A 26,130-nucleotide genomic window follows, 5' to 3' on the forward strand; every position below is an offset into this window, starting at 1 on the left:
TCGGCTGAAAGCAATTTCCCGAGCTGTGGAACCGCCCTGGGCTCGCCATCTTCCTTTATTCATTTATCATGGTAAGGGCTTTGGCCAAAATACACAAAGCAGAGAAATTGTTGACATGTGGGGCCCTAGCAGAGCAAATCCTTCATCCTCCTCCCCCTCCCCATGGCACACAAACTAACTTTTGGGGAGTTGTTTATTTAAGGAGTGCAGAGCACTTGGTGCTCTTTGAACCCAAATGCTTTGGGAGCAGGGCTGGGGGGCTGCCAGCATCTTCCTGCTCCTGCCACCGAGGCCGTCTGCTGTCCTGGGAAGTACTTGCTCACAGTGAGGAGCTGAGCTCCGTCATGTGCTCAGGACCTGCTCTGCTTGTACCTCCTCCAACCCTGAACCGTGGTGCCAGAGGCTCCCAGGCGTTTGTAAATGGCTGAGGAGGCAGATGCTGCTTTGGGGAAGTTCCTGTGTTGGTTTTAGGTCTTCTCATCCTGGCTAAAGCAGCCGTGCTGACAGCGCTGCTTTCAGTTCTCTCCTCACAGAGCCCCTGCCCAGCCTGTGCCGAGCTCCCTCGTCCCTGCCCGCTCTGCTGGCAGTGACAGCCATGGCACGGGGCAAATGCTTGCTTTGGAACACGTGAAGCCGAGGGAACACCCAGGACCTGCCTGTCGTGAGGCTGTTCCTCCACATCTCATTCTGGCTTTATTTCAAGCAAAAATAAATGCTGAGGTTTGCAGCAGGACAGGCAGGTTCCTCTCGTGGGTGGTCTGATGGTGCAAAGATGGGGCACAAAGTGAGCAGGGCAGTTCTTCCTCTGTGCCTCCAGCAGTTTCCAGTTCTCCTTCCTGATATTTTATTTTTGATCTCATTTCATCCAATGCTGTTCCCATCTGGATAAAGGACAGCAAGGAGAGCTCCCCCCTTCCCTTCAGCACACCCCAGGGTAGGCAGTGAGAGCTGCCCAGGCACAGAGCTGTCCCTGCCCATCCCTGAGGCTGCTGCCCCCGGGCAGGGCTGGCTGCTGGGGAATGTGGCAGCTCATTCCTGCTCCAGGGGGAGGAGTGTGGCCATTGGGATGGTGTTTATCCAAGCAGCTCCTTGGTCTTCACTGCCAGCAGCTTGTCCATCTCCGTGGCAGCCTCATCTGCCATTTGCTGGATCTGTGGCAAGACAGTAGAAATCAGAGCACTGTGTGAGGTGACGCCACAGTTCAAAGGGAAAAGAGTGATCAAACCACCCCTTGGAACAAAGCTTATGGTGCCCATAAAACCCCAAGAGCACTGGGGCAGTAACTGGCTCTTCCTGGGGGTTGCCACCAGCCCTCAGGGAATCCGTGCCAGAGTGGCACCTGGACTGTGAGAGCAGGGACTGACCAAAGGCTCGGAAAAGAGATGCCCACAAAACTCCTGGCTGGGCTGCACAGGTCAGGTCAGGTTTAACAGAGAGACTCGGGGCAGAGCCAAAGACCTGCTGGTGCTGGCACCAGGGAAGAGAGGCTCTGGCAGCACTATTGGAACACACAGGTCCTGTGCACATGCCAGGAATTCACACAGCACGTAACAATCTGTTTATCTCTTGTAAAAAGAAATAAAATGGTGATTGCTCAAGCCCTGCCCAGGGATCAGCTCTCTTGGTAAGAAGAGATGGACACAGCCAGGGTGCAAAAGGGATGAAAACGTTCAGGCAGGTACAGACTGGAGCACTCTGGGAGTTGTGCACTGGTTTCACAGGATTCAGATCTGCAAGGTCTGACAGTGACCTTTGCTCATAATGAAAAATTTGGGTACAAGAAAAAAAATTCCACTGGAGATGTTACCTCTACCAATGCAGAAAACCATCTGTGTGCTCTGGGAGAGCTGCTTCCCGCCAGGATTCGGTTACAATGGCATGGCCATTTTTCCTGCTTGCACAAACCCTCTGTATATCGATGTTTATTTTTGTGAGCACACAGAGAACTGTCCCAGAGCATTTGCAATGTATCTAACTTTAGCTGTTAATAAACAAACAGCTAAGAAGTAATGGCCTGCCTTCAGAGGCATCAATTCAGCAGAACACTTAGGCTTGTGCCTGAGTTTATGCCCAAGTAATTGACTTTAGTGACATCTGCTCTTAGGGAATTAGGCATGTGCTTAAGTATTTTCCTGAATTGGAGCCAAAAACTGTGAACAGAGATAATCTTGCAAGACCTTCATTAATGGCAACTGGAGCAATGCTCATTAACACATCTGCAGTGGCCAGGCACAGCATGAGTGGTGGTATAGCCATGCTTGTGGATTGTTTCACTCCCTAAATTCTGCTGGTTTGTGCAACAATCCCTCATAGTATGAAAGATTTTGGGGAATTCTTTTTCCCTCTATCAGCTTACAGTGGTTCCTATTCTAAGTCTGGCTTTGAGATTGAAGCCCCAAATCTCACAAAGAAAAAGCAGATACAAATGTCATTGCCAGCTCCAAAAATTCAGCCCAGCGCTGTCCATTGCCCTGCCGGGTTCTCAGTGCTGAGGATTTGTCAGCAAGGGCTGGGAGAAACCACTCAGCTGTGGGACACCATCATATGGCAGAAGGAAAGAAAAATTACCTGCTTTTCTAGCAGCCAGATGGTATCTTCTGACACTTTGTTCTTGAACTTCTTTACCTGGGTGATGCTTTTGCTTCTCACCTTTCTCAGGGCCTCTTTGGACTTGTTGGTGGACTGCTTGGCCAGCTTGGCCAGGCTCTCCCTGTGCTCTCTCGTGACCCTAGGAGAGAGAGAGGAGAGGAAAAACACGGAAAGGAAAAGCAGTGTCATGTGTAGCACAGCCAGATTCAGTTTCTGTGAAGGACTCTGGGTAAATGAGTGATCCTCTCCAACTGGTGCTGTCCTGCCCAGGGACACACAAAAGCTGCTGGGTTTAGATGGAGCTGGCTCTGTGTGGAGACACTGTGTCTCAGGCCAGAGGGACTGAACAGCTCAGGGCACATTTTTATTCTGCTTTGGTCCACCTGAGAAAATCTGCCAGCTCTGCACAGCATCCCAGGGAAGCAAGTCTTGAGCCTAGAATGGAAAATTTCCAGCCCAGCCCTAAGCTGGGGATCTTGGACTGAATCTTGCCTTACAGTTGTTGCTGCAGTGCCTGAAAGTCATCTTGAAATGCTCAGACTTTCCTTACTACCTACTGCCAAAGCATGTGTGGGAAAGAGGAAAAATCCCGCTCCAGACTTGAAAGATGGAACTGAAAAGTGTCATCCTAAAAAGCACCAAACTGCAAAGCCAGGAGGAAATGTCTGCTCCTGAAACTTGGATTTGCCTCCCTGAATGATGTGCCTGGAAGCCAAGGAGCTTCTCTTTCACTTTATCTTATTCCAGCTCACCATGACCAGAATTTCCCATCAGGATGATATGAACACCTGGGTTGACAAGAGGATGCTGCTGGACATGGTAAGCCACAGGTAACTCAGCCCAGGAGAACTTCCAGCGAACCTTCCCCCTAATGTGGGGCCAGTTACTGCTGTGGTGTCACAAAAAAATGTTCAACTTCCAATCCCAAACTAAAAACTGCTGATGAGGGGGTCTGGCCATCAAAAAGGCTCAGGAATGGCTGATGTGTCCCCTCAGCTCAGATAATGCTCCAGCACCTACAGCTGACCACTGTCAACTGCTAGTGCTTAACAATAATATTTTAATTATTTTCATAGCTCTTGGAGTTTCCAGACTGCCTGGAGAAGGAGAAACCCCAGCGCTCTCCCTGAGACTCACTAGCAGGAGAATGCGTGGGGGTGATACTGCAAAATAAACACTTCACAGGAGTATTTAGAAATTGGCTGCAGCAGCCTGGGTCACCAAAACCCTGGGGCCAGGACTCTTTCCACAGAGAGCTCAGGAAATGTGGGGTGAGAGCCCCTGGGTGTGGGTTATGGGGGGCTCTGGGGGTGCAGGGGGACCCTCAGCCCCTGCCCACAGCCAGGTCTCTGGCAGCCATCCCCATCTCACAGAGCCAGAGGGAAGAGGTTTCCCAGAACCAGTTAGGACTTACAGGAATTCAGGATTGCCAGGAAAGCTGGCAGACCCAGAGAGCAGCCTGGGCACCCCGGCCCGTCCCCGCCCTGCTGAGGGGCTGCGGAGGGAGTTGGCCAGGGATGTCACAAGGAATCTCAGAGTACCCTGAGCTGGAAGAGTTCAACTCCTGGCCCTGCACAGGACAGCCTCAAAATCCCACCCAGCACCTGAGAGCACTGTCCAAAGGCTCCTGCAGCTCTGGCAGCCCTGGGGCTGTGCCCATTCCCTGGGCAGCCTGGGCAGTGCCCCACCACCCTCTGGGGGAAGAACCTTTCCCTGCCTAACTCACCACATGTGGCAGGAGGCTTCTGGTCAGCACAGGCTCGAGCCTGGCCCAAATGCCCGTCCAGGAGGGAGCAGAGATCCTTGAGGTTCTCCTCATTGATGGGGATCACTGGTGCCTCTGGGGCTCCTCACATCCAGCCTGCCCAGGCACAGCCCCACAGCACATCTGGAACCCCCAAAGGCAGCTCCCAGGCTCACAGACCTCTGCCTGAGGTCACATTCTCAGGCAGCTTTTGGGGGGGAAGTGAGGAGTCAATCCTGGCTGCTCAGATGGGAGCTGGGAATCTCTGCCATCTCCTGCTGGGTGGGAGGGAGCTGCTCAGCTGCAGACCTGAGCTTGGCGTTCCGAGCTGTGCCGAGGGTATCGCTCGCCTGCCCGGGGCTGCCGAGCCTTGAAGGAAATGTTTTTGTTTATGCAGCGCTGCCAGATTTCCTCTGCTTCTTGGCACTGGGTCACAGCTTTCATGCCTCCTTGTCTGTCTTTATTAACACCAATTTCTTTTTATCACCGCGCAGTGCCGGGGAGTTTCTCAGCGGGTTTTATGTTCCAGCCAGACCGTGTGTAAATTCTCAGCAATGCTACCAATAATGCCAGAAACAGACACTTTTCCAAGCAGATGCTGTTTCTGGTTAAGGAATCCATCAACACGAGCCAGGCCCGAGGTTTCTAAGGACAGTTGTTTTAATCCTGCCCCGAGATCTGGGACTTTTAAGCTGTTCTTAGGTATGTTTTCTTTTCTGTCTAGTAACCATCGTCCCTACCCCCTCTTAAAGCCAAAACAAAGTGTGAATGAACTTGGGGAAAGGGGGTCAGATGGGGAATGAGGACAATGCTCCCACAGAGCAGCAGGGTCAGTCCCTGCCAGTCCCCCAGGGACAGCCTTGTCCTGCCTGGACCAGGGCAAACCTGGTGAGTGACAAGTCAGGGGACTCACATCTATTTTTCAGAGGAACATCCTTTTTTCTGTCTCCCCCAGCCCCAGGGTTTAAGCACTGCAGCCCTCAGTGTCCCACCCCGGGTGGGGCAGAGAGGGGACCCAGCTCAGCTCAAGACATTTCTCTGGGATTTCTCTACCTCCAACACCAGGAATTTCCTCTGAAGGAGAGGGATCAGTTAGAAGAAAGCAGGCTAAACGAAACACTCTGCATTCATAATTGCAGATAAACACAGGGTGCAGCATTTATTGCTCAATAAAACACAGCGAGAGGCTCCTGATGATGAGCAGGAGCAGCTCAGAACAGCTTTGGGGTGTTTTCAAGTGACATTTTTTGGTCCTTTCTCCCCATAGTAGGTATCTTTGCTTACTTCTTAAAGGGCAGAGGGGAAAAAAAAGGCTCACAATGAGTCATTAAACTTTCAAATGAGTCATCTGGCTTTCAGTAAAGCATGTGTAAAAATATTACTGATTTACAAACAATATCCAGTGTAACACAATAGGTCCAAAAAAGATGAATCTAAAAATGAGGCAATACCATAAAAGTCACAAGGTCAGGTCAAATTCGGCCAAGAGATCAACCAATACAAACGTTCCCATGGATGGTTTTTTTTCTTTTTTTTTTTTTCTTTTAATTTTTATTTTTAAACCCTCAGAGGCTACTTTTTATACAAATAAATATTGCCTATGCAGTGCTAGCCACACAAACAGGAGAATGCCTTGGGGAGCAGAGGGGTCCTGGCAGGCAGCAGAAGTAAACACCAACGACACGAGTGTATTTTTTCTGTTAAAACTGCACTGCAAAAACTAAACTGATAGAATAAATACTGAAAAGCAAATTCCATTTCTAAATGCTCTGTTGAAACACTCTGGAGCACAGCTGGACCTGCACAAGGCAAAATATGACACATGTGTGTCCAGTGGTCACACTGAAGAGTGGTTATAATAACAGGTAAGGACAATTTGGATTTGGTTCTATTTTTACTGCGCTTCCCTTAATGAAAGAACCAAAGTCTGCAGAACCAATATTAATATTGTATCTTCATTTCTTCTGATTTGTTGTTTATTTTGCACACCTGATGTAATTCTGCAATTTCACTGCATCTCTCTGTATTCTTTCATGAACTGCTGGAAATAACACAAAACTTTTTAAAGATTTTTAAAAGTAAATGAGGGATATGACAATTTCTACCCTGCCTTTTTCATTGTGGGCTTTTAAAAGGCTGGAACTGTTTGTCTTTTTGGTAAGTGGCTGAAACTCCCACAGCCCCAGCCATGGAGCTAGAGAGCAGAAGGGACTGGAGGTGCCAGACCCACAGGGCACAGCTCCCAAGCCCAAATCCTTAACTCAGGACTTCCCAAGCAGCCAGGAAGGGACCAAGAGCTGCAACCCTGACACAGGAGAGGAACACAGGAGCACAGGAGGCAGAGCTTCCCTGGGAAGAGAAGCCTTGTTTTCACTCTGCAGCACCACCAAAGATAGTGACAGACCGTACACATTTGTTTAAAAACACAGTATTTTGTTAAAGCTTGGGATTCGCAGTTTTGGAGTTTCCTCCCCTGCAATTCGTATTCAAGGATGACCCAAGTGCCCATTAACAATCAAACCACTGTGCAGCAACCCGGGAGCCTCAGCAATTACAAAGATAATGGTGCCCTCCTCCTCCTCTGCCTCCTCTCCTGAGGAATGGGGGAAGGGCAGGGAGCACAGGGAAGGAAAATCAGCAAATAGAATGATAATGTCATTCCCTCTCACCGACAGCAACGGAAAGCTGCAATTAGACTTCTCTGATCAAAATGCTGGGTAAAATTCCACAGAATTTTTAAAGGAGATTTACAGCACAAGAAATACCTGGTTCATCTCTACCAAGGAGTCACCTGCCTGTGCAAGGCAGTGCACGTGCCAGGGGTTTGTGCATGCCCTGGGTGGGAGCTGTTTGTCTCTAGCACGGTGTGAAACCGTGCCCAGCCACACCTGCCCGGGGTATTCAGATGCTCCATAAGGTCTGAGCACCCACAGGAGCTCAGGAATTTTCCTTGTGCCACGCAGCCCTGTGACAGGTTGTGTGTGTGTCAGCGGGTGGAGCTGATGGGAGGTCTCTGATTCCATCTGAATGGACCAGGCCCCAATCCCAGGCAGAGCCAGGATTGCTTCTCCTGATCCTAACTGAAGCATGGATGCACCTCCTGCCTTGTCCAGGGTCTGGGAGATACTTGTGCTGGCTGAGGGAAGTGATGCTCAGCCCTTGCCCAGGGGTAACCTGCTTTTCCAGCCCTATGCCCGATTTTCCATACAGCCACCAGTTACACACTGTGTATTACACCAAAGAGTGAGCAGATTTTTCTGTCAAAGCTATGAATTTTCTTCCTCTCACAGTTCCTTTTAGTGCTCTCTGCAGCAAGGTGATACTCTCACCTAAAACTACTGGCTCAACACTGCTGTTCTGTGCTGGTGTAATGGCAGGAATTTAGAGCAGGGCAGAAAATATCAGCCCCTGAATTAAAGCAATACAGTTTCAAAAGCCTTTGGCTCTCTCTTTCAAAGTGCTGCAGCCAGCTAGGACCAAGCTTCCTTTGCAGAGAGAAGATGAAAAATAAGACAAATCATCAGAATGTGGTGACTTAGAGCTCAGACACTCCAAAGAGGCTCCACAAGATGCTTCTAAGGGCTCATATTTTTTTTCCCAAACCCAAACTACAGCTCTTTGCAAAGCAGCTGCATGGGGCAACAAACAAGCAATCATGCATGTTTACCCTCTGAAGGGCACTCACTGCAATGCTCTGTGTTATCCTGCTCGATGATGAGCTCAGGCATCGATACTCACTTGGGAACTGGCACCCGAATCACCATCCCGTCCACCTCTGGGTTCAGGTTCATGCCACTCTCCCTTATAGCCTTTGCAGCTGCAGCTGTGCTCTGTAAAACACATCAAAAGGTAAAGGGAATTAGGAAATAATCATTCCCATATGCCAGAACTCTGTCAATAGCTGGCAATCCATCTCCATGGAACATGGAAACATTTACTTCTGTTACCAGTAAGATCAGGAAGTTACACTGGTGCAGAGAGCTTTGATCAAACCGAATGGGAAACTACGGCCGCTCGTATTGGGGTAGGGGGGCACGGAGGGAGGAGAGGGGAAGGGAAGCAACAACAAAAGAAAACTGTTTTGCTTCTTTGAAACTATTTGAATGGTTTGAGGCAACGCAGAGTGAAACCGCAATAAATTCCCAAGGCAGGGCCTGACTGTGGCAAAGGAGATGAAAGATTCCGAGCATTTAAAAATTCCAGTTGAATGTTTCCCCCTAGAAATCACCCAGTGCCAATTTTAAAACCTTAATGAACTTAACCACTTCAGCACTACAACCTGACCACAGGACAGCAGGGCAGATGGCTAAGAACCAGTGCTTGTGCCCAGCTCTGTTTATTTGACAGCTTATTAGTGAGGATTAACTTCTCAAAACTCCCCCACCGCTGGCTGACACTCTGCTCTGCTTGGAAGGTGGGGTGGCAGGTTTGCTTGGTGACTGCAAGGTGATTAAAAGGCTTCACCCCCCATCACAAAGTGTGGGTGCACCTTTACAGAGTGTCAGGCTTTGGGGTCAGAGCAGAGTTTGGCCAAGAACACCCACAGGGCTCTGCCAGGTCACTTCATTCCCAACTCTGACAAGCCCCAGGAGTCTCTTTTCCTGTGGCACTCACATTTCCTACAAGGCATGATGCTATTTCTGATACTCTTTGCCATCATTAACTTTAGCTCCAGGCTGCTGCAGTATTTATGTAGCTCAGACTGTATTTATAAAGCTCAGCTTTTGCCAGCTGAGGCACAACCTAAAGCTCTGCAGATTTGTTCAGGTCCCTCATGTGCGACATCACTGAATTAAATGAATGCTCTGCTCATATTCTGCAGGAGACAACTGCTGTCCCCTGAAACTACAAGGGCAGAGAAAATGCAACCAAAATGATCTCAGCACATTAGGAATGTCAATGTGTTATTCCACGGACAGTGCCTGTTCTGCAGGAAATAAATGCTCAATAAAAACTGTGTTTAACACAGATATTGAAGGAGATAGAAGTAGAGGAGAATAATGAGAGAAGGGAAAATATTGCAGTATTTTCCCCATCCTCCTGTAGCCTGTGAAAAAAATAACTATCTTTAAAAAAACAACATTGTTTGGTTTTGTAACTCTTGGGAAAACAGACTCTGGCTCTGCAAGTTCTTTTCTATGATTATTTTATTTGTCAGACTCTTTAGGCAATTCTATTTGCTTCTCTACATCATGATCCACTGACTGTATGCTGTAAATAATGACATCAAGTGATCGTGTCTCTAGTGGTTTTAGTTCCATCTATCACAAAACAGGTATGGGTATAAAGCAACTGTAGTGAGGGAAATGGTTCAAGTGGTCCTTTAGCATAGGAAACAAAAGTAGGCAATGCTAAATAGAGGATATTTAATTTCTCACATACCCATTTCTCAGCCTGAACTCCTGCCTGGGCATGGGACAAGCCATGGAGGGCCTTCCCTGTCCCTCTCAGCGCTGACACTCTGTGGGACCTTGCTGATGAGGGGCCTCTGTTCTTCAGAGCCTTTATACACATGGCCTACACTCTAAGAAACACTTAGGCATCAAGTGCCTTACACTGACCTCCTCTGAGACTTTGCTGACTTAATTAATTGGGGAAAGCCTTTGCAAAATAAATAGAGATAAGCCCTGGCAAAGCTCCAGCCCTGGAGTGGGATGAATTGTTAACCTTGCGCTCGCTCCTGCTCCCCTGTGCCCAGCTCTGTCAGAGGAACCTGCTGCAGGGCACCACAAGGGCTTTATCCTGAGCTGGGATTCGGATTTGCTGCCTCATTCAGGGGCAGGTCTAAGGCTCCTGCAGAAAATTAAAATAACTTGTCTCTCACAGAAGATAAATCAGAGCCCCTAATTCAGGTTCTGACCTGGAGGTGCTGCCAAGGGAGGAGCTGGCCAAGCTCAGCAGTGCCCAAGTCGAGCTCTGTGACAGCACTTAGCACAAGCCAGCTCAGTCCCACCGGGGAAGCTGTTCAGAAGGTCACAGGCTCCATCAGCAGCATCTCTCATGAACTCTCAGGGGTATCCCCAGCCCAGGTAATACATAAGCAAGTTTCAGAGGTGTCTGATGAAGTCCCCAGCACAAATTCCAACTACATGTCTGATTCTGTGCATGGCCACGTCTTGACAAGGAACTGAAATGAATACAACGGGGCTGATACAGCACTGCAGCCATGTGTGCACTTCAGGGGAGTGTGTGTGCTCAGGCTTCTCATAAATGCATGGGAAATGGGGAGGGCTGGAAGGACACAGTGAATCCAGGCACCTGGTCCATGATGCTCCCCGTTGTTCTGCAGATCCAGCTGAGGGGGAAGCGCCTGCAAAGCAAAGCCCTGCAACTGTGGCACTCCTTGGATACAACCCTGAGCAACCACAGCACTCAGTAACTCTCCTCTGACCCGGTGCTGCTGCAGGTGAGCTGCTCTGGGGGCCACGTGGGGCTGGGGAGTTGCTGTCAGCAGCAAAACGCCCCTTCTGCTCTGTGTCAGCACAAAGTGACACAGCCCAGCCCCAGCCCACAGCCCTGCCACGTTTGACTGATTCTGTCTAAATGCTCCTTTGCTCTGCATCAACCTGTTTGTTCCCGTGGCAAATAGCTCCCCTCCCAATGTGTCCTCACCTCTGGAAAACTGGTCATGTTCACTATCATGAGCTGCGGTGACTTCTGTGAGATCTGCCCCAGCTGGTTCAGCGGAAACTTCCCATCCTTTGTCATCACAGTTATGTGATCCAGGGCCCCTCAAAGAACCAAACACAAAGAGCTTCAGGGTGATAAAACACTGTGCAGTGATGCTGAAGAAAAACGTGTCCACACTGTCCCACTTCCCCCCTACCATGCAAAATACAGAGGTCACAAAGGAAAAAACAGTGTTTATTCAGACTTCAGGTGCTGTTTGTGTTCAGGCATCCCCTGTGTATTCACAAGTTAAATATTTCAAAGCTGCTCTAAAGCACAAAAACATGAAAACAAAACTCTTTGTTTGTTTTTGCAACTAGAATTGGAAAACCAAGCAGGATTGTTAAGAATTAAAGGGAAATGGTTATTTTTTAATTCTTACTACTTAAAGAAAATCAAAATGGTGCTATAAAAATCAAGACAAATATTGTTTTTAACTTAGCAGTGCTGTAAACCCCTCTTTCTTTTTTTTCCAGGTCCCCAGAGGGGTGTTGTACACTGCCTAATTTAAAGTATTCAGTTTCTCCCTGAGCTACTCTTAATCTGCTCTCTATTTTCTGCTGCAAAATGTTAACAGGCCAAAAGGCACATGGGACAGGAGGTACTTTATCAGTGCAATTAAAAAAAATACCTATGTTTAAAATAAATAGTTAAGAGACTGAGCTATGCTTTCCAGCTCCATTAAAGACAGAAGTGCCCCTGCCAGAGCTGGGGTGGTGAATGATTCAAGTTTGGTCATTGTTTAATGTTAAATTTTATCCCTGAAACTTGATACACTTACAAATGCATGTGTTCAGAGTGTTATAGTAACTGTAGCTCAGTCAAATATATTCAAATTTCTTCCTAAAACACAAAACCCATAAAATGAAGGAGGTTTGTACAGGTTACTACCCAAAAAGAAGCACAGCAGAAAAAACTTTGTGTATGCCAGACACCAGCCCAATGGCAATTTCCAAAAGGCTAATTTAATGGCAATTGGATTTTTCCTGCCCTACTGCACCATTAGCTGACAACCTGCTTCTCCATCACATCTGCAAACAGTTCAGTTAGACGCTTTTGACATCTCCCACTTAAAAAAGCTATTTCCAGGAAGCTATTAACAAAAATGGATCCTTCCTGGTCAAGCTCAGGGTGAAGAAAGCCTCTAGCTGGGATGTCAGGGCTGTAGGAATTGGATGCCCAGCAGGTAACTCCAGGAGAAGAAAACAGATTTTGAAAAAATTTGAGTTGTCCATTACTAGGATTTGTATCCTTATTTACAGGCTACAGAGCACCACACAAGGAAATTACCAACCTGGTGAGGTTCTAACATTGAGATTTCTGTTGAAATCCTCTTTCAGAGCTTCTATGACTGCCTGCATATCTTCATTGGTTTGCTCCAAATTGATAATATCCTCAACTAGAGCAGCACTGATATTCACTTTGGCTTGACTCTGTCCTTTACCTTTAGCTGAAGATCACAAAAAAAAAAAAAAAAAATTTGTTTCTATATCTGACAAGCTAGTTAGAAAGTAGAAAGAAGATATTAAAGTCTGATTTAGAATCAGTCAGATTTAGAGGTCAGATTTAGAATCAAGTCTAAGATAAACTGAAAGAACCCAAAGTAACTGTATTTTTAATGAGTAAAGAGCTCACCACTTGAGCACATCAGCCAAAATAAATAAATACATATAAATGCTGAGAGAGAGGTTGCAAAACCGTGAAAAAAGCTGCCATTTTTACCTTTTTTGGTAGCCAGCTGTCTGCTCGGCAGCATCTGCTGGGCACACTGCCTGCAGCCCTCCAGGAGCAGGGCTGGGCAGGCTCTGGGAGCCTGGGGCAGCCCCCTGCCCACGGCAAAGGAGGTTCGGTGCAGCAGGGACGGGAGAGGACGGAGGCACCTCAGCGCCAGAGCCATTGCTCACAGCCCCTCTCTGATGCACCTGGAGAAGAGAAAGGCAGCTTGGCGTGCTAAAGCAAACAGCTCGGGCAGTCGGGGCGGCCACAGGGGCAGCTCAGGGATGTGGGCTCAGGTCTGGGGTTCTGCAGTGACCACCGGGCAAGTGCAGCGACAGGGGCTCGGTGGCCGCCAGCCCGCGGTATCAGCGCGGCCTTTGCGCATCTGCCCAGATGTGCCTGGCACACACAGGAGCCGGTACCGGCTGTGAGCACATCAGCCGGGCTCAAACTTCAATTTCTGTCTCACGACCTGTAACACCCCCGCATTCACAGGGTTTATTCCAGACTGGGCCCTTCGAGGCTCCGGGGAGTTCCAGCAGCTGCGGATCTGCTGCCCTCAGAGCTGCGGCAACACAGACGGCTCTCGGTCCCCGCGGAGCCGGCGGCGGAGCCCCCGGGGGAACCGCCCCTCCCTGCGCCCGGGGCACCCGGTCCCCTGCCCCTGCTCCCGGTCCCCTGCGCCTGCTCCCGGTCCCCTGCGCCTGCTCCCGGTCCCCTGCCCCTGCTCCCGGTCCCCTGCCCCTGGTCCCCTGCTCCCCGTCCCTGCCCCTGTTCCCCGTTCCCGTTCCCGTTCCCGTTCCTGCCCCTGCCCCCGGTCCCGGTCCCCGCCCCCGGTCCCGGTCCCGCCGGTGTCCCCGGCCCCGCGCATGCGCGCCCCGGCCCCGCGGCTCCGCCCCTCACACCCAGACCCCGCCCTCACGTAGCCCCGCCCCCAGAGCCGCCCACGCCGCTCCCGCTTCTCAGGGCGCCCCGGCCCGATCATCCCGGTGCTCCGTGCAAAGCCGGGCCGAGGAGCGGGGATCGGGGGCCGGCGATCGGGAATCGGTGGCACGGATCGGGGCCCGGGGGCGGCGAAGGGGAGGGGAAGGAAGGCGGGGAAGGGCGGGCGCCAGCGCCTCGCTCACCGTCGCTCTGCCCTGCGCGTCCCAGGCGACGTCATCGGCCGGGCCGCAGCGTGACGTCACAGAGCGGCGCCGAGGGCGGGGCGAGGCCTGCGCGGGGACGGAGCGGCCGCGGCCCCCGGGGACGGAGCGAGCGGCCCGGGCCGGCCCCGCACAGCCATGGAGCCGGGCCGCCAGGCTCTGCCGCTGGAGAACGCCTCCATCCTCTCCGAGGGCGCGCTGCAGGACGGGCACCGCCTCTGGATCGGCAACCTGGACCCCAAGATCACCGAGTGAGTGACCGCGCGGCACCGGCGGCATCCGCGGCCTGCGGAACCCCCCCGGGCTCCGCCCCCGCAGCGGCACCGCCCCGGACGGGGCCATGTTCCCGCATCGGCACCGAACCCGCCCGGGCGGTGCCGCATCGCCCCTCCCCGGGCCTGGCAGCCCCCGGGGCCCAGCGTTAGCCCCGAGCACTGCCCGAGCACGGCCTCCGGTGCCGGCAGCGCTCCGGGTGTTGGGGGTGCCCCGTGCCCGGCAGGCGGCACCGGCTGGTGCGGCGCTCCCGGCTCCTGTCCCTGCCCCGCAGCTCTGAGGAGCAGCCCGTGCCTGCGGCAGACAGGGCTGGAAGCGGGGGTGTCTGTGTGGGGTGTTCTGCAGAGCAGGTCCTGAAGCACCGCTCGGGCTGCGAGCCCAGGGGCTGAAAACATCCCCGTCCTCTAAACTAGGGAAATGTAGAATATCAGGCCGGAGACTTTCAGGGTACAAACAATGGTAAAGCAAGGCACAGCCCTGCAGATTGTACCCAGAGTGGTTGGGGTCTGTGGAGAGATGAGGGTGGGCAGGGCAGACCTGACAGGCAGGCATCTGTGTCAAACAACAGCCTTGTTTTGGTGTTCTGCTGGGTGTGAGTTAAACAGAGGAGAGTGACTGCAGCAGTGGGTGGTGAGGAGGTGGAAGTGGTGGGACTGGCTGCTGTGGTGGGTAAATGCATGAATCAAACATGTGTGTGAGCATTTTGTGTTTTCTCCAGGCTATGGATAATTATCTCCTGAGCAAGCATAACATTTGAACAGCTAAATTGTTAAGGGAATATGATGTGCTGTCCAATATTTGGATAGGGTGCTGTGAAATCACTAGGTTGTATAAAAAGGAAAGCAAACCAAAACAATTTGGGCTTTACACACTCATAACAAACAAGCATTTTGATTAACTATTGTGTATGCCTGTCGTGGAATACTTTTTCTTCCTGGTTCTTTTTGTGTGTGTGCAGGTGCTGGGGTTTTATTCTAAGTGTGGTTCATCTGAGCAGAGCGGCTCCCTAATAGCCTCTAAATGGAATCATTAATGCATTGTGATTTCAGCCATTCAGCCTGGGGAGGTTTCTGCATTAATTACCACTTCCATCCCACAGCTCTGCTGCTGTGGTTTGTCCACATTCACTGACCACGTGAAATTAGATATAGGAATTTTTGAGTGTTGTTTGCTGAGTCCTCAGGGATTCAGGAGCTGTGTTAGTGTGAGGGCAGGAGTGAAGGGTGTGAGTGCATTGGATCCCAGGGTGATCCTCAGTGCTCGGTGTAAGTTGTTCCTTTTAATCTTGGCCAGATAAATAATAGGTTTATAAGGCAAAATTAACTGTTTTCATCACTTGGATGAAGTGAGTTTGGTGGTTTCTCCAAGGTTCTCAAACCTAGAGTGCTTCTATGCTCCTAAATGTTTAAAGTTTGCCCAGTGATGAGTGACAGTGTTTGCTGCTTATTTCAGACTTTATAATTATGTGTCTTTCTTTTTGTTTTTGCTTTGAAATGGCTCTTCTCTCCTGCAAATGGTGTTGTATCTCCATTTCCTTGTGAACAAAAGAAGAGGAAGCTCCTTTTAGCACATTGTCAGTGTAGAGAAAGTGTGTGGTCAGTGAGTTTCTATAAATCATCTTGACCCTTATTCTCTCATGCTAAGGGCTTGCATCTCTAGCTCTTGTTGTTCCTCTGAATTAATTCTGTTGAGGTTACTACTCACACGACTAAATCAAACCCCTGAAAACTTAAATATTTCTGCATTTGCTGCTTTTATCTGGTTTTTAAAGAGTTGCCTTTGTTATTTCTCTGTTGGATTTGTTTAAGACAGAGTAAGGTTGATTGAGTTGGCAGAGTTAATAAGTGGTTGTGACACTCTCGAGCAGAAATGAGATCAGAAAGTCTTGAATCAATCCAAGACTTCCATTTAAAGAGCAAGCTAGAGCTGCAGTCGAGTGCTGGAGAGTTAATAGGTAATGTACACATTGGAGCACAAGCTGCAGGAACAGGCATTTATAAATGTAGGGCTGCCCACAAATGACAGCTTTTGGGAGGCTGTTGCACACACTGAGTGACTGTGGCTCAGCTGGGGGTGCTGACATGCCCTGTGCACTGGGTTATGGTGGCTCTTCAGCTGGGCATTCCTCCTTGCTGGTACTGTTTGTGGGCGACTTCTTTTATGCAGCATCCTTGAAGCATTGTCTGCTGTGGAAGCAGATGGTGCTGGGAGTCTCCTGAGTGTGTTCTCAGCAGCTGGAAGGAGGACAGCTGGCACCAGGGGACCTCACAGCTGCTTGTGACAGGATGGTGTCTCCAGGCACTCTGGAAGCTCTGAGATCCCTGCCATGGGGTCTGCATGAGGACAGCAGCAGGTGGTTCCTCGTGGTTTGGTGTCACCACCATCATTTGTGCCCGAGCTGCACAGCAGGGCAGGGGATCAGTGCTGTGTGACCTCTTCACCCCTCAGTGCTCCCACCCCATGGGGCAAAACCACGTTGTTCAGTTACGTCTCCGTGTGGCAGGTGGGGTAGAATTGCCTCCTCTGCCCATTCCTGTTTGTAAAACCTTTGGAGGCTTTTCAGCGTTTTGGACAGGCAGAGATTTCATTTTCAGCTCTCTGGCTCACATGATCTGGTTTCCCGTAGCCTTTCAATGCCCATTCATTTTCCACAGGGATGAAGTAGCGGGTGTTCAACTTCCTCAGCTGTTGTGCTGCTTGTCGAGGATCCCATCTCGATGAGTCTCACCTAGAAAACAATGTGTGCACAAGTTGTTGTTACAGACCCCCGTTGGCTCCCAGTGGGGCAGAATTCCTCGCAATAATAGTTTTTGCATGTGGCCCGGTCCCCGCGCGGGATCCTTGGGACAGCATTGTTCAGAGGAAGCCTTGCCTGCGTCTGAATAGCGCTCGGGGTGCCAGGAGGAAGAGAGGAGGAAAAGGAAATGGGGGAGCTGCAGGTTTGTCTCGCATTCACATCAGATGACAGGAAGTGGAGATGGAGGTTGGCCGTGGATCTGCGGTGGGGCCGTGGCGGTGCCAACAACTTCCAAGCTCTGGATGACCCGTGTTGTTGCCATAGTAAAGCTTTTTACATCTTCTCACCTTTGGTTTTTTTTTTTAATAAGGCTTCAGGTTTTCCATTACCATCTTCTTCTTCGGTACCTCTTGGCCTGAGGAACCACTTGTCAAGTTACTGTTAATGCCTGCAATATTTTAACAATACCAATCCATAATCACGGCTTAAAGCATTAATTATACAGGATTTCTGAGCTGCTCCACAGAGAGGAGTTTACAATTTTACAGTTGTAAAATTGCAGGCACAGTTGGGAAAAGGATTCTGAACAAAATAGATGATATAAGTTGCTTCTAGACTGTTGATGAAAATTGTTTTAAAGGAGGAACTATCACCTCGCTGCTAAGTATTAATAATAATTAATTTAATTAATTAAAATTAAATTAAAATAATTAAATAATTAATAATAAGTATTATTTGAATGCAGATGCTCTCAAAAAAACCCCCAACAAACCACCCCCAAAGAGTTCCTTTTGGCAAGGCAGCTGCAGGGTTTTTTAGGGCAGAACTCAGTGAGAATCATCCTTGCCCTTCCCCTGCCTCTGTAATGGCCAGAAGGGGAACAGCATCCTGGTGGTGAGGACTTCATTTCCACACTGCTGAAATTCCCAGGGCTTTTTGTAGCAGTGTGTTTACAGAAACAAACCTGAGGTGCGTTTACATATTTTGGAGGCTGTGGAAGTGCAACATGTGGAGTTTTTTATACATCATGTCTCCAAAGTCAGTGTTTTCACTTGTACATCTGTGTCTGCTTGTTGGAAGTGTGAGGTGGTGAAATTTGGCTACTGTGTAATCAGCTCCTTTTCTTCACCCTGCTCTTTTCAGTTCCCCTTGCTTTCAGAGCAGAGTTTGAGAGCCCATAGGCTTCTTGGAAGACCATGCACTTCATCTGTATTCCAAAGGATGTAGGAAGCCTTCCATAATCAATGACAATGTGTGTGTTCCCCTGGGGGTAACTTGGCCCTTCTGCACTGCTCGTCTGTGCACACGCTGCACCTTCACCTCTTTAGAAGTGCACATCCTGAATGTCCACCGTGACCCATCCTGTGGGATGACTCACATTCCTGGAACTTTCTTGCCTGGCTTCTGAAGCTTAACAAAGGGCTAAGGCCCTTTTCAGACATCCTATCAGGCTTTATTAGGAAAAATGCTGTCTGCCCTTCCCATCTGGACAGTCCCTGTAGTTGCCTGGTGCACTTGGCTGTCTGGGGCCATTACTGACTGTTCATGTCTGGACATGGGAGTTTCACCTGGTGCCTGGTGTTATCCTGGCAGGCTCTCTGAGCCTTAAACACTGAAAATCTGGGTTACACTGCATGGAAACAAACACTGTACAGCTGCTTGGGAGATGAGTCCTGACTAAGACACCCTTATTAAACACTTAAAGAATTCTTAAATGTCAGGGATGGGGTCAGGCAGTGAAGGAGCAGGGAGTGTCACTTTTCTCCTAGGTCAGCCAGTGTTGTTAAACACTTCAATCCCAGGCAACCAAAAAAACCTGCAAAGAACTTTCAGGATTAGATGTGGCCTGTACAGCATATGTGTTCCTTGTTTTAAGTTGCTCAATGCACCAGATACTAAGCAGACAGATTTACTCTGGCTTTCCCCAGTTTTATTGGAAACAGCACACTCCCCACTGGATGGCAGGAGGATAATTGGCTAAAAAAGTGTCTGACTTCCATGAACATGTCACTGAAAAGCTGTCTAAGCCAGAAGCACTGGCAGATTTAGGCTGGATGATGCTGAGGGCTGCCTGGTGCCTTTTTTGTTGAGGTCTGCTGGCAGTTTCTGGTTGCAGGTTGTTCTGTTTATTCTTCTGTCTTCCTGCATCCCCATCTTTTCCAGGCAAGTGTCTGCGTGCCCTGGGGTGTCCGTGCCAGAGCACTGACACTGGTTGGCACAGGGAAGGGGAGGGTTTGTTCTGGGAGAGGGAGGGCAGCAGGAGGAGCGGGATCCTGAGGGGTGCAGGGTGCTGTGGGCTCAGAGTGCTTGTGCTGGGAGAGGAGTGCAGAGAATGGAGCTTCAGGTGATCACATCAAGGTTAGAGAGGGGGAGGCAGGAGGCTTATGCCTGAAAGTAGGAGTGATTTAGTGAAGCAGGAGGCAGAGCCCTCCCAAACCCCTTGGGAGCCATTGCATAATTGTCCAAAAGGCAGCTATTAATAGATCTCTGTGCCCTTCAGCTGGCAGTGCTGGGAGTGGAGGGAGCTTTGTGCCTTGGGGTTTTGGAAAGTCACTGGTAACGCTGCTCAGAGCTGTGGATGCTGAAGGGGTGCTGCACAGGGCACCCACCCCTGCAGGGATTTGGGAATCTGTGTGTGACACAGCTGAATGTGTTGTTACACTGAGTATGAGCTCTGTGAGTGTCAGGGGTTCATCTCTACCTCCTCACTGTCAGTGGGATAAAACATGTCATAAATGTTTTCTCTTCTCTCCAGATACCACCTCCTCAAACTCCTTCAGAAGTTTGGCAAAGTGAAGCAATTTGACTTTCTCTTCCACAAGTCTGGTGCTCTGGAAGGGCAGCCCAGGGGTTACTGTTTTGTCAACTTTGAAACCAAACAGGTAAGTTGTATGTTATCTAAAGTTCTGATATAAATGACTGACTCCTTTCCCATTTTTTTAGTGCTAATTCAAAACTACAAGATTAAAGGATAAATTCAGTACTTCATCTACACAAACTCACAGAATTCTAACAGCTCTGCTTTGTCACAGTCACTTCATGACTGCTCCTGGAAGTAGCAATAGCGATTTCCTTTCTCCTCTGCTGTCTTTTCCTGAATCCTGCTTTTTAATGCTAACTAGAAAGGGACAGTTCTTTGGTCCATTTTTTGCTGCTGGTGATAAGGACATCAGAAGAGCCCTAACACTGTGCATTAGCTCTAGAAAATTATTCATAGCAAGGTGGAGCAAGAAAGGCAGATAAAGTCTGGTTACTGGGAGTCTTTTGGGGATATCCCTGGATTGGGATACACTGGGATAAACTCTCTATGCTGTCAGTGAGCTGTACTTACAGTAAGCTAAATAACAAAGAAAAAAGAGCTCTTTCCATGTGAGTAGGTTTTGACTAAAGGCTTGGTTTGTTTATGGAACTGTCTTCCTGTGCAGGAAGCAGAGAAGGCGATCCAGTGTCTCAATGGGAAGCTGGCCCTGTCCAAGAAATTGGTGGTGCGGTGGGCACATGCACAAGTCAAGGTAAGCTGGCTGCTGGAAAGAGGAATTGCTTTTAGTTTGCAAAATTGAAAAACTTGAATAATAAAAGCCTTCTTATCAAGGCAGTCTTGGCCTGGCAAAATAATTACAGTCTGTTCTAGGAAATAACTTGGAGAGTTGATGTTTACAGCTTCTCATGTCTACCCAGACTGGGCTGGATTAGCTGTGAGTGAGGACAGGCCCTTTAACCTGGGGTTTTTTGGGAGGGGGTTTCTGCTCAGAGCAGTGTGAACAGATTACTTCTATAAATGCCCATGTTTTAACTTTTCCCAAACTTAGTGAGTAATTGGCTGGAAGTTTGAATCCTTCCCTTTGTGGTTTTTTTGCATAGGAGAGGTATGGAAATTCCCAATTACCGGTTACTGTGTTACTTTGTTCCACTTCTGAAAGCACTTATGTGGCAGCAGCTCTAATTAGTTTTGACTTTAAAGTAACATACTCTGCATCTAAGCTAAATATCCTTTTATTCCTTGCTCTGTCACATAAACAATCAAGTTTTTAAGATTGACTTAGGCAGTACCTTCTGGAACATCCTTATTTTCATTTTTAAAAATTCTTGCCTTGCTTTTCCTGCAGTTTTTTACTATCTCGTATTTGATAAAGCAATTTATTTTGAATAAATTTCTTTGCAGAAAACAGATTTTGGGGGAGGCACAGAGGAAATGCTTGTTGCTATTTTCTTTTGAGTAGTTTTCTTTTACATGATTATCCTCCCAGCAGCTTTCTGCTTTGTCTTATCCAGTATTTTAGTGCATCTGTTTCGGATGCTTAAAAAACCAAACCAGGTATCTCCATTAAAGGAGACCACATTGGTTTAGTTACTGATTCCTTGTCAGCACATCCAAGCTTGTACAAATCCAGTTTCCATTTTCTGTGGAGCTACTGGAGTGCCACGTGCTTCTGGATGCCTGAGGAATGATCAGGCCACAAAAGGAGTCTGAGCTGGAGGAGTGAGTGCTCAGGGGTCTGGGGAAGAACACGCAGAAATGATCGCCTCGCGTGGCATTTTCCAGTCCCTGAATGGAAAGACTTAACAGAACAAAACTTTGGCTTATTGTAACAAGAGTTTGTTTTAGACAAGAGCAGCATGTTGGTAAGCAGCTCTGAGATGAGTGGCCAAGGCTCACCAGACGCTGTCGGGTTGAGCAGCTCTGCTGAAAAACAAACCTGACTCCGTGCCAAGCGAAATAAGGAAGCAGAACACTGCAAATAGTTCAGGAGGCCCGTTGCCCACAGAGATGACAGACTCACAAAGCTGCCTTCTACAGAAGGGAGGTGGTTCCTAACTGGTCTTTTTTTATTTTTTTTCCCCATCTTTTCACCCAGGACTTCCCAGTTCTGTGCAGTCATGTGCTTGGGTTACCTTCTGGCTCTGCACATAAGGAGCATAGCAAACAGCTCAGTAGTTACCTTCAGATTTACCATCTGTGCTTCCTGCCTTACATAGAGGGGAACAAGAAGTGACAGGAGAAGGTTTAAGGATCCACAGTACAATGCACATAACTGTTCAGTATCCAGCCTGCATTCCATGTTGGTGCTAACCAAATATTGTGGTTGGGATTTGTTTCAGTGTTTGACCACCAAAATCTTTCCTACCAAAAGCTCCACAAAACCTGAGGCGATGTTAATCCAGTTTTAAAGTCCATCTGTGGGAAATGTTTCTTTGTCCCTAATTACAGCTGACTCAGTCCTTGGTCTCTTGCTTGCAGAGATATGATCACAATAAGAATGAGAAGATCCTTCCAATCAGTCTGGAGCCATCTTCCAGCACGGAGCCACCCCAGTCCAACCTAAGGTAGGAGATGGGTGAGAGGTAACCCAGCTGTGGGACTGGGTCCCAGTTGGCAGGAAACCAACTTTTTCAATTTCAGTAAGATTTAGAGTTGTTGGCATTGTTTCTGTTAAAAATCTAGCACGGCAAAAAAGCTGTTTTTGAAGGGGCAGTGCCTGTGAAATCACTCACTTGATGTGGGACACTTCAGACTGGAAGTTTATTTTCTAACATGCAAAGCCAATGGGTAGCAGGAAGGGAATGAGGTGAGATGGGGAGTTGGGAATGTGTAGCACTGCAGCTCCTTCGGCCAGAATCTCTGCACTTCATGTGAATTGGGTTTTTACTGGACTGATTTGGTTCAGCAAAATGCTCATGAGCAAGAAGTTCTACAGCAGTGGTAGAAGATTATAACAAAGTCACAGGTAGTACTTCACATAATTTTTTTTTTTTTTTTTGCCAGTGTTTTTTTGCCTGTAGGTCTTGTCTGTGGGATGTGGTTGAATTCTCCAACCACTGCATTTACCTAAAGCACATAGCTGCTTTGCTAATTCACAGTTTACTTGAAAGGGTGTGTGGTTTTCCTCTGTGTTCTGTCAGTGGAACCCTGTGAGGAACCAGGACCAGATTAATGCATTTGCCCAGAGATAAAATGAGCTTGGAATTCAGAAGTAACAGGCTAGGAAGTAAAGAGCAGAGGGGTTTGAGTCATGCAGATTGTTAACAATCTAGTTCTAGTAAGGATGGATGGTGCAAGAAGCCACAATGGGGAAGGGAACATTCCTCCCCGTCCATACCCACTGGAGGATAGGGAATAACAAAAGTCTTTGGAATTTGGGGTGTAACCTAGGATAGCTTCTCCCTTTGGGATAAACCCTGCTAATGCTGAAATAATGTTTCTTCCTGACCTAATTAGAGTCTGGGGTTTTCCCATCCCGAGCAAGCTGTAGCTGGGAGGAAGTCTGGCTTTCATTTCTCTGCTGTTCCCAGCAGCCTGCTCCAGGCTGTGCTCTGCTGCACATGCTCAGACCTCCTGAAATTACATCATTTCACGTGAAGTAGGAAGCCTTGTCGTGTTCTTGTCTCACTCTGCGTCCTCAAGAAGGCACTGAATAGGTTCAGGGGCCGTTATTTTGGGGTGCTGAAGGAGGAACAAAGCCGTGCAGAGGTTGAAATGCAGCAGAGTGGGCTCTGGGCAGTGCATTCCTGCCTCGCTGTGGATGCAGCACTGGGGCTGCCTGGCCCCTCCTTGTGCAGGGAGGATTCGCATGTCAGCAGAATCTCTGGATTTCTGTAGTTTGGTTTCATGCTAAGATCAAGCTCAATTTCCCTTCTGCTTTTTCTCTTTCCAGTGTCAGTGCAAAAATCAAGGCCATTGAAGCCAAGCTGAAAATGATGGCAGAAAATCCAGACGCAGAATATGCTGCAGCACCTGTTTATTCTTACTTCAAACCACCGGATAAGAAAAGGACTACTCCTTACTCCAGAGCTGCCTGGAAATCCAGAAGATGATGCTTATGAATGGATGATGGTAGCAAGAAGCACTGCTTTGTATACCTGGAGTCCTCCAATGCTTTTGTACTTTTGTAGAGTGGGAAGGACGGTGCCACCTGAGCGGGGCACGGCCAGCACAGCCCTCTGTCACACCCGAGGGTCTGCACGTTCCTGCCTGTGCAGCTCACAGCTGAAGGCTGTTGAGAGAAATAGGTTCCCTTCAAAGCCTCTGATGAACACACAGGCAAACCTCTTGTTAGTGTGCATTCATTAGCCAGATTAGAAACAGTAACCAGCGTTTGGAGTAAAGCACATCCAAAAATACTCCATTTAACTGATTACTTTTTAAAGTATTTTTGAACAAAATGTATTCCAATTCATGTTTTAATGGAAGGGGAAGCACTTGGTTTTGATTAACATGCTGTAGTTATAATGGAAAAACTTTTTCATCTCAATAAAACTCATTTTAAATAGATCTTGCAACACCTTTAGTAACTGTGCATGCGATATTTTATATGCACCAAAGCCAATTGATTTTGCATTTTGATTTGCACACTCCACAATGTTACTTTATGACATGGTAATGACACAGCACAGGGATTTTCAGTGTCATTTAGGCTGTAGGTGTGTGCCTGCATGTTGGAATTAGTGCATTTACACACCACTGAGATCTGTGCTGTGCCCTGAGCTTTGGCATTTGTGTTCAGTGATCCCTGATGGTGGCAGATCCTCATGAGCCAGATGTAACTGCAGCCTCTGAGACATCTGCCAAACCATGAACTTGGTTTTTCCCCCCTGTCCTGCCCAGCTTTGGTTTCCACGAGCTGGTAGAGGTGGTCAGCTGCCACTTGGTGTGAGGTGGCACCACTGTAAAACAGAAAGCTGAGGAAAAAACATTTTCTGGCAGCATTTTCTCCTTTGTGCACACAGTGCAGTGACTGCATGTGCCAGGGGGATGTCAGAGAGTTTGTGCTTGGGTCCAGGTGACACTGCTCTGATTTTCCCTCCCCAGTCCTGTCAGACCTCATCGGTCACTCTTGAGCTGCTCCCCCAAACTGGTTAATGGTGGCCTCAAACAGGAGGAGGAAAACAATTTGGGAAGAGCCCCGGTTTGTGCAGGCAGGAGGTGCTCAGTGGCACAGCCCAGGGAGGTTTGTATTCCTGCAGCAGCAGCAGCACACCTCCCTTCAGGCAGAGCTGGCTTCCTGCTGCCGAAGCGAGCACCTGGAACGGAGCCGTGCCTGTCTGTGGCGGAGGATTGTTGAAAGCCTCAATTGTTCTAAAGTAGGTCTCGTGCTGTTAATGTTTGTTTCCTAGTTTTTGGATACCTGAGTAGAGGGAAAAGTAGTATTCTTGGGAGTTTGTACCCTTCTGAATGTCAGTGACAGCCGTTTGCATTCCTGTGAACAGCCTGTGTTTGTTCCTGCGTGCTCTAACGTTTGTAGCTTTCTGGGTCTGTATCCGCATTGCTTAGAACAGCTCTGAATTCTGTTCCCGTTAGGAGTTCAGGAGATACCTGGTTTCAAATGGGTGTGTGCCTGTGCTCCCATCAGAAGCATAATTTGATATTTATTTGTATTTGAATACAATCTGTTGAAATTCTTAAGCTCTAAATAAACATTTAAAATGCATGTTTTCCTCCAGGAAAGCCGAGGGTGGCAAGCAGGAAGTGAGTGAGGGTGGTAAATGCTTGGCATCAGCCGAAGTCCACTGGCAGAACCCAGGCACAATGGCATCAGTCTTTTTTTTTTTAATTATTTCTTTGCACTGCCGTGGTCGCTAACAGAAGTGCCTTGTCTGTCGCTCGGCCAGACTCAGACCTGGGGGAGCTTTATTGCAGGTTGGTGCTCGTGTTGGTCATTCCTGCTGCCGCCGGCCTGGCAGGAGCTGCTGCTGCCTGCGCTTCCCGGGAATGCTGCGGCTTCCCTGCGCCGAGAGCACAGCCTAACCCTGGAGCTGGGAGGAGGGAGATGCTCAGAAATGGGATTTTCATGAGCATCGACCCTGGGACTTTGCATAAAACCGTCGTAAAAGAGGTTTGAAGAGCACCGGGGAGCGCAGCGTCGCTGTGGCCGGCGCGGGAGCCGTGAGTAGGGAGGTTGGCAGCTGGTGGTGGGAAGGAGAGCTGGGCTCAGTGCCCACCTGTGAAGAGGAATTGGGCTGTTTCTTGCCTCCAGCATACACTTCTGTCCTCTGAGGAGGTTCCTTGCTTCCCCTGCATTTACCAGCAAATCCATGGGAGCAAGGTGGGTTACTGAGGGTGATGTTCACCATCGGTGATTGAGAGATGGGGACATCCGAGGCGAGATCAGAAGCCAATTTAATTGAGTATACAAGGTGTTTATATAGGGTTTTACTTGTTTGGCACTTATATAGGGTTCTATTTTCGGTAACAATCTCCCATGGTTTCTGTTCAATCAGGCCTAAGATATTTGGCTCCTTTATCAGTTCTGTTGTACTCT

At 48.7% G+C, this 26,130-nt stretch overlaps 2 protein-coding genes across 3 annotated transcripts; one reads left to right on the forward strand and one right to left on the reverse strand.

Moving 5' to 3' along the window:
* On the reverse strand, nucleotides 1-13,978 carry MRRF (mitochondrial ribosome recycling factor). 2 transcript variants are annotated; one of them, XM_058853543.1, is made up of 7 exons: nucleotides 13,846-13,978; nucleotides 12,725-12,924; nucleotides 12,297-12,452; nucleotides 10,946-11,064; nucleotides 8,072-8,163; nucleotides 2,569-2,728; nucleotides 1-1,151 (listed from the first exon to the last, which is right to left on the reverse strand). In XM_058853543.1, exons 2-7 carry the CDS (start codon nucleotides 12,897-12,899, stop codon nucleotides 1,074-1,076), a joined length of 780 nt encoding a protein of 259 aa, XP_058709526.1. In that variant the 5' UTR covers nucleotides 12,900-12,924; nucleotides 13,846-13,978; the 3' UTR covers nucleotides 1-1,073. The 2 variants fall into 2 exon arrangements, with proteins under 2 accessions (XP_058709526.1, XP_058709527.1); XM_058853544.1 differs by lacking the exon at nucleotides 13,846-13,978 and adding an exon at nucleotides 13,624-13,813.
* On the forward strand, nucleotides 13,936-25,299 carry RBM18 (RNA binding motif protein 18). Its single transcript, XM_058853545.1, has 5 exons — nucleotides 13,936-14,114; nucleotides 19,629-19,755; nucleotides 20,299-20,385; nucleotides 22,113-22,198; nucleotides 23,527-25,299. Exons 1-5 carry the CDS (start codon nucleotides 14,002-14,004, stop codon nucleotides 23,684-23,686), a joined length of 573 nt encoding a protein of 190 aa, XP_058709528.1. The 5' UTR covers nucleotides 13,936-14,001; the 3' UTR covers nucleotides 23,687-25,299.
* The last annotated feature ends 831 nt before the right edge of the window (nucleotides 25,300-26,130 follow it).

Source organism: Poecile atricapillus, chromosome 20 (assembly GCF_030490865.1).
Source record: "Poecile atricapillus isolate bPoeAtr1 chromosome 20, bPoeAtr1.hap1, whole genome shotgun sequence".
Taxonomy (NCBI): domain Eukaryota; kingdom Metazoa; phylum Chordata; class Aves; order Passeriformes; family Paridae; genus Poecile; species Poecile atricapillus.